Genomic DNA, 20,562 nt, shown 5'->3' with positions numbered 1-20,562 from the left:
TTACTTCTTTTCCAATGTAGATTCATTTTATTTCTTTCCTTTGCCTAATAGCCCTGTCCAGAACCTCCAGAACAATATAGAATAGAATTGGTGAGAGATGACATTCTTGCGTTGTTCCTGATTTTAGGGGGAAGAATTTCTGTCTTTCACCATTAAGTACGGTGTTAGCTGTGGGTTTTTCATAGATGTCTTTTATCAGGTTGAAGATGTTTCTTTCTATTTCTAGTTTGAGTGTTTTTATCATGAAGGGATGTTAAATTTTGCCCAATGCTTTTTATGTAGCTACTGAGATGATAATGTGGTTTTTGTCCTTTATTCTATTGATGTGGTATACTTAATTGAGGCTTAATATTAAATCAATGTTGCATTTCTGGAATAAAACCCACTTGCTCATGCTGTTTAAAAAAAAAAAAAAGGCTTAGCTGTGGGGGGCGGGGCTAGGCGGGGGCAGGGCCTAGGCTTAGGTGGGCGGAAGAGGCCCTGGGGGGATGGTGGTGGGGTGGGGCCTAGGCCCCCAGAGGGGTCTTGGGGTGACGCCTCCCCCAGCCCCTCCCTTCTCCTCCCCCAGCTGTCCCTCAGGGACACCAGTCCCTTCTTGCCTCTACTTTTCCTCCCTCCCTCCCATGCCCCCAGGCCCCACATGGCCAGAGGGGGCCTTGGAGGGCAGAGGATCAGGTGCTGGACCTCACCAGGCTCCCTGGGCCTGAGTGGGTGTGGGAAATGCTGGCTGTGTTCCCTTCTGATCCTCCGATCCCGAGAAGGTCTCCCTCCATTCCCGCTGATCTCTTCACCATGGGTAGGCCCCTCCCGAGCGTGGGAACCCCTCCCCTCCCCCAGCCACCCCTCAGGGGCACCAGTCCCCATCTAGCCTCTACTTTTCCTCCCCCTCCCTCCCACACCCCCAGGACCCATGCATCCAGAGTGGCCCTCAGAGGTCAGAAGATCAAGCCCTGGACCTCAGCAGACTCCCTAGGCCCAAGTGGGCAGGGGAAACACTGGCCGTGTTCCCTTCCAATCCTCTGATCCCTTGAGAGTCTCTCTCTGTTCCTGTTGGTCCTCTCTCTGTGAGTGGGCCCCTCCAGGCGTTGGAACTCTTCCCCTCCCCCAGCCACCCCTCAGGGGCACCGGTCCTGTCTGGCCTCCACTTATCCTCCCCCTTCACTCCCCCAACGTCCTACCCGATCGCTCGGGGGTTCCTCCCATCCCCTCAGGTGTGCAAACTCCCCCATCAGTGCCTGGTAGGTGCCGTAGTTGTGAGGAGACGAGAGCTCCATGTCCTCCTACTCTGCCATATTGAACCCGCCTGTATCTGTGGTTTTGCATCCTCAGATTCAACCAACTAAGCATTGTGTAGCGCTGGAGAATGTATTTATTGAAAAAAAAATCCACATATAAGTGGAATAGTGCAGTTCGAACCATATTGTTCAAAGATCAGCTGTAATTTGTAATGGCTCTTTTGAATTTTGTTTTTGACTCAGTGATTACTAAGAGGTATGTTATTCAATTTCCAAACACCTGCAGCTTTTCTGGTTTTCTTATTCACTTGATTTCTAATCAATCATTTTATAATCCAGGATTATAAACCAGGATACAATTAATCCTGGTGAATTAACCATATGTATTTGAAAACTGTTTATTTTGCCAATTTTGGGTGTAGTAGTCTGTAAATATCAATTACATCATGGTGGCAGTATAATTCTATGTCTTTGTTGATTTTTTGTCTAGTTGCTCTTATTGAAAAAAATTTTTTAATTTCCAAATATGATGGTGGGATTGTCTGTTTTTCTCTTTTTAATCGTTACTGTATGCATACATATTAATAATTGTATATCATCCAGATCAATCGACCCTTTTATCATAGCTGTCTTACTAGTTTCTAGTAATATTTTATTTTGAAATCTCATATAATATAGCAAATCTCCTTTTTATGCTTAATGAATGCATGATACAACCTAGCTCTCTTTAAAGTACATCTCTTACAGAGAGTATTTAGGTAAACCTTGCATTTTCATCAATTCTGAAATTCTCTGCTTTTTAACTGCAGTGTTAAATACATTAATACTTAATACAATTATTTATATGGTTGCACAAGAGTCCACTGTTTTATTTTTTCTGCTTGTTTCCTCTTCTTATTTTCCTCTTTGCCTTTCTGGTTTTGTTTTATTATTTTATACTTTTTTCAGGATTCCAGTTTGGTTTTCCTTCAGGGTTTTCAGCCATCTTATCCTGTATTATTTTAAAATATACTCTTAACTTACACAGAGTTCACTTATATAATGTAAAACAGATTCATTAATGTTTTATGATTCTATTTCTCTTCATATTATCTTGGTGATCATCATACCCTTCCTTTCCTTTTAGAAGTTATCCTTGAAATTATAACATTCACCCCTGACTTAGCAAAGTCTAATATATCAGTACTTCTAACTCTTCCCAGAAAATGCAGTGAGGTCTCTAGAAATGAACTCCATTTTCCCGTTGACCTCAATTTATGCTATTATTTCAGATTTGTTTTATTCTTTATATAATCAAACCACAAAATATATTATTATTGTTCATAAGATCAATACTCACTTGGCTTTATCAACTTATTTACTATTTTAACTGTTTTTCATTTATTCTTACATCTTTCCTCCCATTTGGAATGATTTTTATTCTGTCTGAGGAAGGATTTCCTTTACAGCAGGCCTGCTGGTAACAAACTGTATCAGTAATCTTTTCTCTGCTCTGCACTTTAAAATTCCTTTAAAAATATAAATATGCATTGTGAACTGAATACCTCAGTAAAGCTAATTAGCATTCATTACATCACATAGGTACCATTTTTTTGTTCTTTGCATCCTCCCTATCTGGCCACCACCTGTTTGTCCTCCATATCTATGTGTTTCTGTTTTGTTTTTAGATTCCACAAATAACTGAAATCATATGGTATTTGTCTCTGTCTGCCTTATTCACTTAGTATAATACTCTTTTAGGTTCATCCATTTTATCACGTCAAGATTTCATTCTTTTTTCCATTGTATATGCATACCACATCTTTGCTATCCATTCATCTATGGATGCACAATAAGGTTGCTTCCATAGATTGGCTACTTTAAATAATACTGCAATGAACACAAGGGTGCATACATCTTTTCAAATTAGTGTTTTCATTTTCTTGAGAAAAATAACTAGAAGTAAACTTGCTAGATTGGATGGTAGTACTATTTTTAATTTTTAAGGACCCTCCATACTGTTTTCCATAGTGGCTGCACCAATTTACATTCCTGCCAACAGTGTGCAAGGGTTCCCTTTTCCCCACATCCTCATCAGCACTTGTTATTTCTTATCTTTCTGATAATTTCCATTCTAACAGGTGTGAGGTGATATCTCATTGTGGTTTTGATTTCCATTTTGAGCATCTTTTCATGGGTCTGCTGGCCATCTGTATGTCTTCCTTGGAAAAATGTCTATTCAGATCCTATGCTTACTTTTTATTCAGATTGTTTTCCTGATATTGAACTGTGTGAGAGTTCTTTATGTGTTTTGAATATTAACCATTTATTGGATATATAATTTGCAAATATCTTCTCCCATTTAGTAAGTTGCCTTTTTGTTTTGTTAATGGTTCTCTTCACTGTGTAGAAGCTTTTGTTTGATATATTCTCATTTGTTTATTTCTGCTTTTGTTTTTCTTGCCTGGGAAGACCTATCAAAAAAATATTGCTAAGACTGATGTCAAAGAGCATACTGAGGGCTTCCCTGATGGTGCAGTGGTTGGGAGTCCGCCTGCCAATGCAGGGGACACAGGTTCGAGCTCTGGTCCAGGAGGATCCCATATGCCATGGAGCAACTAGGCCTGTGCGCCACAGCTGCTGAGCCTGCGCTCTGGAGCCCGCGAGCCACAGCTGCTGGGCCCGTGTGCCACAACTACTGAGGCCCGTGTGCCTGGAGCCCATGCTCTGCAACGGGAGAGGCCGCTGCAGTGAGAGGCCTGTGCACCGCAATGAAGAGTAGCCCCTGCTCGCCGCAGCTGGAGGAAGCCCGCATGCAGCAACGAAGACCCAATGCAGCCATAAGTAAATTAATAAATAAATAAATATTTTTTTTTATAAAAAGAGCATATTGACTATATTTTCTTTTAGGAGTTTTGTGCTTTCAAGTCTCACATTTAAGTCTTGAATTCATTTTGATTATTTTGTATATAGTTTAAGAAAGTAGTTCAGTTTCATTCTTTTGCATGAAGCAGCCAGTTTTCCCAACACCATTTATTTAAGCATTTCTTCCTCTTCAATTTTTTTAGAATAGCTTAACAAGGATAGATATTAGCTCTTTTTTAAATGTTTGGTAGAATTCACCTGAAAAGCTGCCTGGCCTGAACTTTTGTTTGCTGGAAGGTTTTGGGTTTTTTTTAACTGATTCAATTTCAATTACTGGTAACTGGTCTGTTCATATACTCTATTTCTTCCTCATTCAGTCTTGGGAGATTGTACATTTCTGGTAATTTATCCATTACTTCTAGGTTGTCCATTTTACTGGTGTATAATTGTTCACAGTATTCTTTCATGATCCTTTCTTTACTGTGGTTTTGGTTGTAATGTCTCCTCTTTCATTTCAGATTTCATTTATTTTGGCCCTTTTCTCTTTTTCTTGATGAGTCTGTCTAAAGGATTTTCAATTTTGCTTACTTTTTCAAAGAACCAGCTTTTAGTTTCATTGATATTTTCTATTATTTTTTCAGTCTCTATTAATTTCTACTCTGGCCTTTATTATTTTTCTTTCTACTGATTCAGGGTTTTGTTTATTCTTTATTCTTCTATTCCTAGTTTTCTTAGGTGAAAGGTTAGGGTGCTTATTTGAGATTTCTTTTGTTTCCTGAGGTAGGCATGTATTAATACAAGTTTCCCTCTTAGAGCTGCTTTTGCTGTATCCCACTGATTTTGAATCATTGTGTTTCCATTTTCATTTGTCTCAAAGTATTCTTTTATTTCCTCTATGATTTCTTTAGTGACCCACTAATTATTTAGTATCATATTGTTTAGCTGCCATGTGTCCACGTAGGTGATTTCTAGTCTCATACCTTCATAGTTGGAAAAGATGCTTGATATAATTTCAATCCTTAAATTTGTTGAGACCTGTTTTGTGGCCTAGCATGTGATATATCCTGGAGAGTCTTTCATGTGCACTTGAAAAGAATGTGTATTCTGCTGGGTTTAGATGGAATATCCTCTCTCTCTTTCTCTGTGTGTGTGTGTGTGTGTGTGTGTGTGTATGTATATTATCTGGTCTCATGTGAAATTTAAGGCCAGTATTGCCTTACTGATTTTTCTGTTTGGATGATCTGTGCATTGATGTAAGTGGGATGTTAAAAGTCCCCTATTATTGTGTTATTGTCAATATCTCCCTTTAATATTTGCTTTATGTATTTAGGTGCTCCTATGTTGGGTGCATATATATTTACAATTTTTATATGTTCTTCTTGATCCCTTTATCATCATGTATATCCTCCTTTGTCTCTTGCTAAAGTCTTTGCTTTAAACTCTATATATTGGCATTTTGTATTTACTGGCATTTTATTTATTGCTTTCTGGTTGTTTTTATGGTTATTTTTTGTTCCTTTCTTCTTTTGTTCTCTTCCCTAGTGACATGATGACTAGCTTTAGTATCATATTTGCATTATATTAACATTGTATGTGATCATTTTAAGTTGATGATCACTTAACTTCAAACACATTCTAACAATCCACCCCCATACACACATTTAATGTTTTAGACATATTTTACATCATTTTGTTTTGTGTGTCCCTTAACTACTTATTGTAGCTATAAATTATTTTATTACTTTTGTCTTTTAACCTTTCTACTAGCTTTAAAAGTGATTGATGTACCATCGTTACTATATATTTGCCTGGTTACCAATGAGATGTTTCCTTTATTAATTTTCATATTTTCTAGTTGTGGTCTTTTATTTCCCAGTCAGGGAAGTCCCTTTAACATTTCTTGTATAACTGGTTTGGTGCTGCTCAACTCTTCTAGATTTTGTCTATAAAACTATTTCTCTCTCCATCAAATCTGAATGACAGCATTGCTAGGTAGAGCATTCTTGATTGTAGGATTTTTTCCTTTCATCACTTTAAATATATCATGACACTCCCTTCAGGCCTGCAAAAGTTTCTACTGAAAAATCAGCTCATAGTCTTAAGGACGTTCCCTTGTACATAACTACTTGCTTTTCCCTTGCTACTTTCAAGATTCTCTTTCTTCAAATTTTGCCATTTTAATTACAGTATGTATTGGTATGAATCTCTTTAGGTTCATTTTATTTTGGCCTCTATGTCTCCTGGACCAGATGTCTGTTTCCTTTTCCAGGTTAAAGAAGTTTTTAGCTATTATTTATTCAAATAAGTTCTCTCCTCTCTCTCTCTCTTCTCCTTCCGGGATCTCTTATAATGTGAATGTTAGTATGTCTGATGTTGTCCCCAGGTCTCTTAAACTAACTTTATTTTTATTTATTTATTTTTTTTTTGCGGTATGCGGGCCCCTCACCGTTGCGACCCCTCCCATTGCGGGACACAGGCTCCGGACGCGCAGGCTCAGCGGCCACGGCTCACAGGCCCAGCCGCTCCCGCTGCATGTGGGATCCTCCCAAACCGGGGCACGAACCTGCGTCCCCTGCATCGGCAGGCGGACTCTCAACCACTGCGCCACCAGGGAAGCCCAAACTAACTTTATTTTTTAAAATTCCTTTTTCTTTTTTCAGTTCATCTTGTGTGATTTCCACTACTCTCTGTCTTCCAGTTCACTGATCTTTCCATCTATCATCTAATCTACTATTGATTCCTTCTAGCATATTTTGTATTTCAGCTATTGTATTCTTCAGTTTTCTCTGGTTGTTCTTTACATTTTCTAACTCTTTGTTAAACTTCTCACTGTGTTCATCCTTTCTTCTCCTGAGTATGTTGAGCATCTTTATGATCATTACCTTGAACTCTTTATCCAGTAAATTGCTTTCCTCTACTTCACTTAGTTCTTCTGGGGTTTTATCTTGTTCCTTTGTTTGGAACATATTTCTCTGTTACCTCACTTTGCATAATTCTCTGTCTTTATTTCTATGTATTAGGTAGGTTGGTTACATTTCCCAGTTTAGAGAAATGGACTTATGTAGGAATCATCATATGGGGCTTAGCAGCACACCTCCCTCTGGTCACCAGAGCTATATGGTGCCTCCATGTGGGCTGTATGGGCCCTTCTCTTGTGGCAGGGCTGACCACCATAGGCACAGTGGTAGGGGGTGTTGACCCCCGAGTTGGTTGGATAACAGGCCCTGACATGTGGAGGCTGCCAGCCTACTAGTGGGTGGGGCTGGGTCCCAGTACAGCTGGCTTCATGGTCCAGGAGGTGCTGAGGCTAGTTCTTATCTTCTGGTGGTCAAGGCCAGGTTCTGGGGTCACCAGCTTCAGGGCCCAGGGTATTTGGGTGCTACCCGTTTGGTGGGATAGCTAGGTCATGTCCCAAGCCAGCTGTTTGCGGGTTCTGGGAGGTCCCAGTGATGCTACTGGCCTGCTAGTAGGTTGACTGTGGTGCCTGAGGGCTCCCAAGGCTGATCCAGACCCACTGGTGTGTGGGGCCCTGGGGCTGGTGGGCAGAGCCAGGACCTGTTGGGTTCCATGCTGGTGCTTCCTGGCTGATGGGTGGGCAAGCTACCAGTGCTGATAATCTAGAGGGAAAACTTCAAAATGCTGCTTACCAGCACCAGTGTCCTTTTGGTAGAAGGAACTCTCCAAAATGGCTGCTGCCAGCATCTATATCCCTAGGGGGAGTCATGGTTGCCTTCTGCCTCTCTGGGAGGCTCAAGGTCATCAAGCAAGTGGGTCTGACTCAGGCTCTCTTCAAATTACTGCCTCTGCGGCCTCTGCATTGGGAGATTTTACATGAGCCCTTTAAGAGCAAGTCTGTTTCCTACAGTCCTCCAGCTCTCCCATATGTGAGCCTTGCTTACTTTCAAAGCCAGACATTCTGGGTGCTCCTCTTCCTGGTGCAGGATCCCTGTGCTGGGGAGCGTGATGTAAGGCTTGGACCTCTCACCCTTTGGGGAAAACCTCTGCAACTGTCTCCACTTCTCCTACCCATTTTTATATCTTTAGTTTTGAAAAATCTCTCCTGCTAGTCTTCAGGTTGTTCTCATCTGTAAACAGTTGCAATTCTGATATGCCTGTGGAAGGAGTAGAGCTCAACGTCTCCCTTATCCACCATGTTGGCCATACCTCTTAAATTGTTATCAATATTTGACTGAAATTATTAAAATATTCAACTGAAATATTTTCATTTTACTTTTATTTCTGGAAAATATTTTAGGTCATTAGCACTTATTTTCCTTCAGCACATTAACTCTGACTATCATTCCATTCTATACATTCCATGTCAGTGGTTTCTGTTGATCTCTTACCTCTTGATCTCATTGTTGCTCCTCTGAAGGCAAAGTATCTTTTATCTCTATGTGCTTTGTTGATTTTCCCACTTTCTTTTGTTTTCAAAAGTCTAACAAAACTAGGTGAGTTTTCCTTCTATTTTTTCTCCATAAGATTTATAGGACTTCTTGAATAAGTGATTTGATATCTTTTTAGACATTTTATAAAGTTTTCAGCCATTATCTCTTCAAATACTTTCTGCCCCATTCTTTCACTCTTATCTTTTGAGACTCCAAATGTGTGTTATGTAAGCCCATCTCACTGCATTCCCTTTATCTTACATTTGGCTCTTATTTATCATTATATTCTATCCTTCTATCTTTTCATTTTTCAACTGGATATTATTAGAACCATATCTTTGAGTTCACTGACTTTCCCTAATGCTAGGCCAAATTTATTACTAAAACCTCCCACTAACACTAAGAACTTTAAATATCTTATTTTTTAATTTTATAATTCTCATTTTATTCATTATTTTATAATTTCTAGCTCTATGCTGAATTTCTCAGCCTTAACTTTTATTTCCTTGAACATACTAATACATATTTATTTTAATCTGCCTGATAACTCAATTATCTGGAGCCCCTATGAATCTGACTCTGTTGTCTATTTTGTTTTTGTGGTTTTGGCCACACTGTCTTGAATATTTGTATACTTGTTTTGTTTAATGAGTATTGAACAATGTACATGAAAAAGGAAATAGTTTGAGGCCTAATAAGATATAATCTTCTTTTAGAGATTTGCTTTTAGCAGGCTTGTAGGAGACTCGCAAAAGGGGATTATGTTAACCAAATTTAAAGAATGAGATAATTTAATGCTAGACTTCAATCCTTAAAAGGTAAGTCTAAATCCAGTTTACATTTTATTCTAGGGTATAGTCCTTTAGAGAGCCCACCTAAAATATAGTCATTTACCATGTCTCCTTTTGGTAGGCCCCGGATTCCAAAATTTGATTCACAGATCTGACAGTTACTCCAAATCTTAACATCTCAGACATGTCTTCTAGAATTGGCAGATACCCCTAGAGAAAGAGTGGGCTCACTATTCTGGCTTTCTTTCTTCCAGAGTGTTTTGACCCATAATTCTTCACATCCTTATTGGCTCTTGGATGTCACCTCCCCCCAACCCTTTTTGTGAAAATTCTGTCCAGCTTTTCTAGTAAGTTCTTAGGTGGACTACTAACCAAAATTACCAAATTCACCATAAGTGAACAACACAGATGTGTGTGTGTGTGTGTGTGTGTGTGTTTGTGTATGTGTGTGTGTGTGTGTGTGTGTGTGTGTGTGTGTGTGTGTGTATATATATAAAAGAATATTGGGCCCAAGTATTTCACTAACTGAAAGAAGGTATCCAATTTTCTAATTCTTATGTAATGTTGGAAAATGCAGTCAATTTAGAAAACAGAACAGAGACCCCTATGAAAACATATTCATCTTAAAGTATATATCTTATACAAAAACTAAACAATTTTCATAAGCTAATCATTTATGTGAAACAAGTATTTAATTAAAATATCTAATATATGAGTGCTGCTAAAGCTCAAATAAGGCATGGGGTAGGGAGAACTTACAGTGATAGGGGAAGCCTATTGGTATTGTGAATAAGTATCACAAGGTGTTACAGGTAAAATATAACAAGTATGTATTGAGTACAGTGGTGTCTAAGAAAAACAATGGAAAGTTTGGGATGGGGATCAAAAGAAAAAGGTGATTTATAAATGGAAATGTACAATGAGTTGGTACAGGAAGAGAATGTGAGGAACAGACAGACAAAGGAAGGTATTCCTATCATAGGGGCAAAAAAAGCCAGAAAGAGCTCCAGGTGATGTGAGAACCCACCATTAGTATTTGGTAAACTACAGGTAAATAAATATAGCTATAACACAAGGGGCATGTATGTGTGAACATGCAGTTGGGGGTGTGAGTGTAGTGGGGCATGGTGGTGACAAAGTGATTAGTTATAAGAAAAGGAAATGACTTGTTTCATAATGTCAATGTTCCTGTATGACATAATAAAGTATATTAAAAATTATATTTAACAGTGAATATTTTGAAGTGCATTTATTAAAATTGGAGAAAAAAGTATATCTGCTGTCATGAAAATTATTAAATATTGCTTAGAAACACAGAGAAATAATAGGCAATATGATCAGAAAGGAAGAGACAAAACTGGTGTTACCTGAAGATGCTATGTCAACAAAAGAATAAATGTTTTGAGTTACATAATAAACAGAAACCAACAGCTTTCGTTCTAGACACAAGAAATAAGAAAAAATAATGACAAACATCCTAATCACAAAAGCAATAAAAATATGAAATAGCTAAAAATTAGCTTGCTGTTTCAAATAGAAAGAAAACTCTACCAAAGTATTTAAGTAAATATAAACAGCATGTACTCCAGTGTAATGCTAAATATTATAAATGTATCAATGTTTTCCAAATTAATTTATAAGTTTAAGGCAGTTCATTTAAAATACTAATAAAGGGCTTCCCTGGTGGCGCAGTGGTTGAGAGTCCACCTATTGATGCAGGGGACATGGGTTCGTGCCCCAGTCCGGGAAGATCCCACATGCCGCGGAGCGGCTAGGACCGTGGGCCATGGCCACTGAGCCTGTGCATCCAGAGCCTGTGCTCCACAACGGGAGAGGCCACAACAGTGAGAGGCCTGCGTACAGCCAAAAAAAATAATAATAAAATGCAATAAAATAAAATAATTCTCTAGAAACAGGCCCTACAGACAAAGAGGTATATCAATGATCTCACAAAGAATTCAAAATAACTGTAAGAGAGATGCTCAATGACCTCAGTACAATGATACTTGAACAATATGAGAATATCACCAGAGAGAGAATATATATTTTTAAATTGAAGGTTAAGAATACAATAACTGAATTGAAAAATTAAACAGACAGGTTCAACAGCAGTCACGATCAAGTAGAAGAAAGAATCAGCAAACTCAAAAACATGTCATTTGAAACTATCCAGGTAAAGGAGCAACAAGAAAAAAGAATGAAAAGGAGTGAAGAAAGCCTAAGGGACATATGAGGTACCATCAAATGGACCATTAAATGCATTACGGGAGTCGCAGAAGGAGAAGAAAGGGAAAAGGGGGCAGAGAGCTTATTTGGAAAAATAATAGCTGAAAACTTCCCAAATATGTGAAAGGAAGGGGACATGCAGATTCAACTAGGATGAACCAAAAAAGAAGTCTACACTAAGACACATTATAATGAAATTGTCAAACGTCAAACACAAAGAGAGAATCTTTAAAGAAGCAAGAGAAAAGCTACTCATCACCTACAAGGGAGTCGCCATAAGACTATCAGTGAATTTCTCAGCAGAAACATTGCAGGTCTGAAGACAGTGAAATGATATATTTAAAGTGTTTAAAGGCAAAAACTGCCAACCAAGAATAAATAATTGTCAAAACTTTCTCCTTCAAAAATAAAGGAGAAATAAAGACTTTCCCAGGTAAACAAAAGCTGAGGGTGTTCATCACTACGAGACCTGCCTTACAAGAAATGCTGAAGGGAGTCCTTCAAATTGAAACAAAAGGACACTAGACAGAAACACAAAAAGATATTTAAAATACATAACATTGGAATACTGTAACAATGGTATGTAAGTCACTTAATTCTCGTACAGAAGTTAAAAGACAAAAGTATTTAAAAAACTGGGCTTCCCTGGTGGTGCAGGGGTTGAGAGTCCGCCTGCCGATGCAGGGGACATGGGTTCGTGACCCGGTCCGGGAAGATCCCACATGCCGCGGAGCGGCTGGGCCCGTGAGCCATGGCCGCTGAGCCTGCGCGTCCGGAGCCTGTGCTCCGCAACGGGAGAGGTCATATCAGTGAGAGGCTCGCATACCGCAAAAAAATAAAAAAAAATAGTATTTTAAAAACTATAAATACAGAAACATGTTAATAGATACTCAATATAAAAAGATGTGATTATGACACCAAGAACATAAAGTATGAGGATTTAAGTAAAAGAGTAGAGGTCTGTATGCAACTGAAGTTAAATTATTAACATTTTAAAATAGATTGTTATAACTTTAAGATATTTTATATCAGCTCTAAGGTAACTACAAAGAAAATACCTATAAGAAATACACAAGAGAAAATGAGAAAGAAATCAAGGCATGTTAATACAAAAACATCAATGAAACACAAAGGAAGATGACAGGAGAGGAAAAGAGGCACCAAAAAAAAAAAGAAAAAAAGAAACAAGTCAAACAGAAAACAATTAAAAAAATGGCAAATCCCCATCAGTAATTACCTTAAAAAGGTAAATGGATTTAACTCAATAAAAAGATACAGAGTGGCTGAATGAATAAACAAAGATCCCACGATATGCTAAAGATACTCAATTTAGATATTAGGACATACATAGGTTAAAGTACAAGAATGGAAGAAGATATTAAAAAATGATAAACAAAATAGAGCAGGGGTAACCATACTTTCACCAGACAAAATAGACTTTATATCAAAAACTGTCACAAGAGACAAAGAGTGACATTATATAACGATAAGATGGTCAATTCACCAGGGAGATATAACAATTATAAATATGTGTGAACTCAACAAGACAGCAATATATGAAACAAACACTAACAAAACTGGAGAAGTGACAGCATTACAATAATAGGAGATTCCAAAACCCCTCTTTTAATAACAGATAGAATATCCAGACATAAGATCAATGTGGAAACAGAACTTGAACAATGCTATATAGATCAAAGTGCTCTAACAGACATATACAGAACATTCCACCCAACAGCAGCAAAATAAACATTCTTCTTAAGTGCACACTCTCCAAGATAGATAACATGTTTGGTCATAAAAAAGTCTTAACAAAGTTAAGAAGACTGAAATCATACCAAGTATCTTTTTTGACCACAGTGAGATAGAACTAGAAATCAATACCAGAAAGAAAAGTGGAAAATCTGCAAATATGTGCATATTACATACTACTGAACAACCAATGAATTCAAGAAGAAATCAAGAGAAATAAAAAAATCTTGAGACAAATGAAAACAAAAATACCAAAACTTATGGGTTGCAGCAAAAGTGGTACTAAGATGGAAGTTTTTTGGCTATAAATGTATACATTAAAAAAGAGCAAAGACCTCAAATAAGCAACCTAACTTTATACATACACACTAAGCCTACAGTTAGCAGAAGGAAGAAAATAATAAACATTAGACCAGAAACACACAAGATAGAGAATAGAAATATTCAATGAAAGTAACAGTTGGGTTGCTGAAAAGATCAACGAAATTGACAAAGCTTTAGCTAAACTAAGAAAAAAAGGAGAGAAGACTCAAATAAAATCAGAAGTGGAAGAAGAGACATTAAAACTAATACTACAGAAATAAAAAGGATTATAAGAGATTACTATAAACAAATAACCTACTTTTTAAAATGGCCAAAAGACTTGAATAGTTATTTCTTCAAAGAAGATATACAAATGATCACAGTTATATGAAAAGATGCTCAACATCATTAATCAACATGGGAATGCAAGTCAAAACTACATGAGACATCATGTCACACCTGTTAGAATGGCCTCTATAAGACTGTGAGAATGTGGAGAAATTGGAACCCTTGTGCACTGCTGATGGGAATATAAAATGGCGCAGCCACTATGGAAAATACTATGGAAGCTCCTCAAAAGATTAATTAACACAGGAGTTTGGGGTTAACAGGTACAAACTACTATATGTAAAATACATAACCAACAAGGACCTACTGTATAGCACAGGGAACTACACTCAATATTTTATAATAACCTATAAGGGAAATGAATCTGAAAAAAAATAGATTTATATGTATAACTGAATCACTTTGCTGTATACCTGAAACTAACACAACACTGTAAATCAATTATACTTCAATTAAAAATTTTTTTTAATTAAAAAATTTAAAAATAAAACTACCCTAAGATCCAGCAATCCACTTCCAGGTATTTATCCCAAAGAATTGAAATCAGGATCTCGAAGAGATATTTGTACTCCCCTGTTCACTGCAGTATTATTCAAAATAGCTAAATGATGGAAACAACCTAAATGTTCATTGATGGTTGAATGGATAAAGAAAATATGGTATAAACATATAATGGAACACTATAATCTTAAAAAAAAGAAGGAAATCCTGTCATATGCTACAACATGGACGTTATGCTAAGTGAAATGAAACAATCATGGAAAGACAAATATTGTATGCTTCCACTTATATGAGGTATCTATAAGGTGAGGTAGTCAAACTCATAGAAGCAGAAAGTAGAATGGTGGTTGACAGGGGTGGGAAAGGGAAATGGGGAGTTGCTATTCAGTGGTATGGAGGTTCAGCCATGCAAGATGAAAAAGATATAGAGATCTGCTCTACAGTAATGTGCATATAGTTCATAATACTATACCATAACTTAAAAATTTGTTATGTAGATTTCATGTTCTGTTTTTTAATCAAAACTTTTAAAGAATGTACTAAAAAAGCTGAGACTATTTTGAAAAACTAGTAATAATTATTAAGATATGGCTTAAGTCTAGCTTTGCCAACATAAATGAAAAAAGTAATGTTTCAATGGGATGTTATAAACCCACTAAGAATAATATTTTCAAAGACTATATACTGACATGGGAAAAGTTCTGTTCATTCAGCCAGTTAACAAATACTATGTCAGACCTTCGACTGCGTGCTAAATATAAAATAATGAGCAAGGAAGATATGATACTTGCTAGTCAAGAATCTTACAGTCAAGTGAGAAAGGCAAACAAAGATTACAGTGGAGATACGCTTGATACAAAGGATACAAGGAGATAACTAAGTATATAGCAAGGGAGTCCTACCTCTTCTATAAGAGTCAGAGAATGTTTTGTAGGAAATGTGACATTTTAAGCTCTGATCTGAAAGATACATGGTAACTAGCCCAACAATGGTTATGGGTGGAGACATAAGCAAACTGAGGATCCAGCACATAGAAATGGCCAGGGAAGACAAGGGTGTGTGGGGAGGGAGGACATACCAAATTTTATGTATACCAAAGACCTAAATACATCTGCACAGAGTAAGACTGGAAGAATATAAAAGAAAATATTATCAGTCCCTAACTCTGGTTGTAGAATTAGAATTCTGAGTAAATTTTCATTTTTTTCTATTTTTCTTCTTTTCTATATTTCCTGAAGTAATTAATCATACATTACTGTTTACTATTTATTGATGAAAAGAGTATTATTAAAATAATACTTTACTATTTACTACATTTGCGGAAGAGGTTGTTTTTGTTTTAAATCTTAGACAAGTCTCTTAGGACCTAATTTATTCATGTGGAAAATAAGGCTAATAACATTTAACTTCACAAAGTTTCTGATTTGGATCATATATGATAACGTGTAGAAAAGTGATTTTGTGGTTGTTGGACCTAACAGTATCAGAGCCACCAGATAAAAGGTATTAAGACAGAATTGGAGGATAGTAGATCAGGAGGATGAAATGTGGGCCTGATGAAGTTGGTGTGCTAGTTACTAACATTTTGCCACCCCCCTCTTTAGCAGTGATGATAGTCAATGCCAATCAAGCCTGATTTTTTTTTTCCTCACTGAGCTTAGACCCAATCTCAGAATCCTTCTCAGCATAACTGATACAAGTGACTCCAGGAAGTCACTTGCATAATGGCACACTATTTGAAACCTTTTGCCATCACCAGCCTTAGAATTCCAAATATGAACACAATCAATTACATAATTTTTAAAAGGTAGCTTGGTGATTAAAATGTCCTCTTTAATTTACATTTTAACTTTTAAATGCTCTATTTTCTGTTAAAAAGTACATCTTATAGCACTTCTAGAGGTTTTGATTTAGTATTTTTGTAAGCCTGTCATTTATCTGTTATACCAGAAACAGAATAATTAGGGGACTATAGCATTTTACAAGTATATTTACAGATATTTACAAATGGTCAAGTCAGATACATATACACCTTTTGACTGATTGTCACTTTTTCACAAAATGGAAAAAATGAGTTTCTTACCTTTCCTCTGGAGTGTCTACATGAAATGTTCTCTCTATAACAGTGGTCCACTGGAGACATCTGATAATAAATGTGTTTGGCTTTGGTCGTTCTGTTTTCATTAACTGGCATTCTAGAAATAAAATAAAATGTCTCTTTGAATATACTTATACTTAAACCAAGAAGTAAACAGTTGAGAAGTACAGAGTTCTATTCTAAACAAACCACTGCAACCTTACAGATTTCTATGGATCTCCACTCAAGGCTGTTTGTTCATAACCTAATTTCAGTATTCCTTTCCAATCCATCACCCATTCTGGTCACATGCTCTATTAACCAGCCAAATTGGACTATTAAACTTTCCTTAAATACATCTTGCTCTTTCCTCTATCTATACCTTTGATCCAGCTAATACTACTATTTGGAATGTTTTCCATTTATTTTACCCCTAACCATATGTAATCCCCAATAGCCAAAAGAATACCTGTCCTTTAAGTCCAGATCAAATTCTACTCCTTCCATGAAGCTTTTTATAACAACCTGGTCCTAGACTGACAATTCCCCAAGCTATATTCTCATAACATTCTCACTACATTCTCCACTCGACATTCTCAATATTTATTATTGTACCTCTCATTTTTCACTTAGCATAGAGTATCTTATATTACTATTTATCATTTTTAAGAAGGTATCCTTATCCCTACCTAGATTATAAGCCTTTGACAGTATGCACCCCCTAAAACTCTTAGTAATCTATAGTACCTAGAGCCAGTCAGTCAGAAGTGATAAATTTTGTCAGCACTTATCTATAGCTAGGAAGACTTCAAAGAAAAGGAACATAGCATAGTGGCTAAAAGTATGGATTTCAACACTACTGTGCCTGGATTCAACTTTTTTTCCTACCATTAACGATGCAAGCTTAGACAAGTCAATTAATTTCTCTGGTCTTCAAGTATTAAATGGGAAGCAGTAAGAGTACCTACATCATAAAATTGATGTAGGGATTAATAATACGTAATTTTAGTACTTAGCATGGTGTGTGACACAGAGTAAGTTTTCAATAAATGTTAGCTGCTATTATTAGGTGTACACCTGAGCTACACTCCAAAGGATATCTGGTATTGGACAACAAGAGAAAACAGGATAGGGCTGTCTGCTGACACTGCAACAGACAGTGTTGTTGAGGAAATGCACTGCACTCTCTCTCTTTAGGGGCTTTTGTCTAGTTGTGCCTTCTGCCAGGCATTCTTCCCCTCACACAACTCCACAGTTAACTCCTCACCTCCTTCAAGTCTTAAATCAATTCTAATCTTCACATTGAAGCCTACCTCAACCATGCCACTCAGTAATGAAATCTGCATCCTTTACCCAGGACACCCCAACTCCTCTTACCTGCTTTACTGTTTATTTCCCATAGCATGCTTCCATCTTTGTACATATGAGATGACTAACTTAATATCTTTTTTATTTACTGTTTCTTCAACTAGAATATAAGCTCTACTAATATATTGTTAGCACTGAGAACTAACATATAGCACTCAATAAGCATTTTCCAAGTGAGTGAATTCTGACAGTAATAATCCAACAAGAAGGTAATTTTGATGATAAAGGAAAGAGGAGAAAATTTCTGGAGCAACTTCCTTATATAGTCAAAAAGGGATAGGATTCACTGAACAAGTAGAGGGCTGGCTATAATCAGGAGTATAGAGAATTTAGTGATGCAACAGGAGAGAAGATAGGGTAAAGGAGCCCAGAGCTGGTAGAAATTATTTGCTCATTGCTTCTACTTTTCAAGGAATTAGCATGTAAAGCCATCCTTAAGAATAAGTTTGGAAGAGGATGCACTTGGGCTTTGAGAAAAGAGAAGATATATAATAGCCTTCTAGGAGCAAACAGACTAGGGAAATATCCATGACTGCTAAACAACATTAAGGGTCCAACGGAATTTAATGATTAAGAATTTAAAGTACCACCAGGGATAATTGTTGTATATTTTTCCCCAGATAACTTCAGTTACATGGGTACAGATGGGGAATACAAAGGATTGCATTTAAGCAAAGCTATATTTTAACTAAGTAAGTTTGAAAATGCAAGAAAGTGAAACAGAATTCAGGATGCAAGACAAGGGAGTGGTTTAGATAATCAACTAAGGAACTAAAAATGGGTAAGGAAGGAAGTGAGAACTTGGTGGTATGTAAAATAATGAAAAGGTAATAGAATCGACAGATCATAAAATCCATCGTTTCACAGTTAAATACTTAACGACGTTACACACTTTCTGAAACATGAATGCTAAAAAAATCAAATATAGTATGCCAATTTATATTTTTTGTTTGAAATACAAAAGTTTTAAAATACCAAAGATATTATACTAATTTAAACCAATAAAGAACCACATAATTTCCCCCAACTTACTCTGCCTGTAAGGTACAGACTCAATCTGATTCTCTTTGAAGCCCATTGTTCCTTCCTGTTTCCTTCTTTATAAAATTCCTATCAAGCTTCCAGCCAATGGTTCACTATACTGTCTTGCAGATGTTTAATCAATGTTAATTTGATGTCCTAGCTAGATGAATTACTTAAAAGTTAGGAATTATGTGTACTACTCTTCCTCAGAGCACCTACAGCAGTGACAGCACATAAGGGTACACAGTAAATATCTGATTGAGTAACTGACCCATTGGTGTTTTTTGTTTTTATTTTTGGCCTTGCCACGTGCCTTGTGGGAACTTAGTTCCCCAATCAGGGATCATCGAACCCGTAGCCCTTGCAGTGGAAGCACAGAGTCCTAACCACTGGACCACCATGTAATTCCTGCCAATTGACTTTTAATGTAAAGAATGGAGAACAGACACTTAAAAAGAGGGACAGTCCTGAAAGAAATACTCGAGAGTGAACCATGGAGTAAAGGGACACAGGAAGAACAGAAAAGGAAAGAAAGAATGCCCACTCTAAAGTTCACCTATTTAAGTTTTACTTAAGTTTTCCATTGTGGTGATGTCAAACTAATTAAGATAATAGACTTTAGAATACCAGATTCAAATCTAGCCTCTATCACACACTATCAGCTATTATTACCCAAGGCAAAGTACATTAAGCCCCAAGATTTTCTCATCTTTAAAAGCACTATGAGGAATTAAAGTAAACTTTAAAAGAAGCATATTTTCAACACTACACCTAAATGAAGTTTAAATGCTATAAAGAACTTCTTAATGCTATAAATATAAAAGCTATTTAAAAATACTATGTATGAGATTCTAAGTGGTTATTACTGCAATTCATGAAAAGGAAAATAAAAGTGATTACCATTCCCAAGCAAACTACTAAAAAGTAACATTTAGAAAAGAATAAAATATTTGTATTTATGAATATAATTGTTTTGGAAAAATATTAAAATAATAATAAAATGACATAAGTGGTTATTCACACCATGCTTGTTTTGACTACCTATGCTAAGTATTCATGAATCAACAACATATATGAAATGCCAATTATGGGCCAAGCACCAGATTCTGGGCATAGTAAGTAAGAAAAATGAGTAAGAAACTGTACAGGCTTACAGCATATACTAAGCTCTATTTTTAATCATTCTGTGTAATTATAAAGTAATATTCTACTAATGGTATAAAGGTTTTAATCAGGTCCTCCTGAAACCTCTAGCTAAACAAAAATGTTACATGTAATTATGGACATGAAGAATAGAAATAAACCTATATGTTTACAGGTTTCAGTATGAAATACTCTGTAAATCAATCCAACTTCTAAATAATACCCATTAGATTGAAACTATAGAAGAGAGAAGTGGCTAGCAAAAGGGAGTCCACAATATTCAAGTGACAGTCGAGTCAACACCAGAAGAGAATATTCTACCACAATGCCTCAGGGATTACTGCTGTGCATAAACAGATATAATTAAAGAGCTGAATCCAAACTCAAAACAGTTGAAACTTTAAATTACCATATTAAAATAGCTGAGCCAGTAAACAGAAGCACTTTGGGTTCTTTCATGTTAGTCATAACATGGAAACATGAACATATCATACAGTTCTCTCTAAAATGAAGAAAAATATGCCATGAAAGTTTTCAGAACATAGTGCATGTCTGAAAACACT

General features: G+C 36.6%; 1 protein-coding gene across 4 annotated transcripts in view; it reads right to left on the bottom strand.

Moving 5' to 3' along the window:
• Nucleotides 1-20,562, bottom strand: part of AKT3 (AKT serine/threonine kinase 3) — a 384,805-nt gene that overhangs the window by 192,591 nt on the left and 171,652 nt on the right. For all 4 annotated transcript variants that reach the window (XM_082834471.1, XM_082834473.1, XM_082834470.1 and 1 more), the window contains exon 4: nt 16,472-16,583. In XM_082834471.1, the coding sequence (XP_082690597.1) occupies nt 16,472-16,583 (112 nt within the window). The remainder of the gene's footprint in view (nt 1-16,471; nt 16,584-20,562) is intronic.

The sequence above is a fragment of the Leucopleurus acutus genome (assembly GCF_964270905.1).
Source record: "Leucopleurus acutus genome assembly, chromosome: 2".
In the NCBI taxonomy this organism is placed as follows: Eukaryota; Metazoa; Chordata; class Mammalia; order Artiodactyla; family Delphinidae; genus Leucopleurus; species Leucopleurus acutus.
The sequence above is the reverse complement of the archived record's forward strand: the minus strand, read 5'-3'. Positions and strand labels throughout refer to the sequence as shown.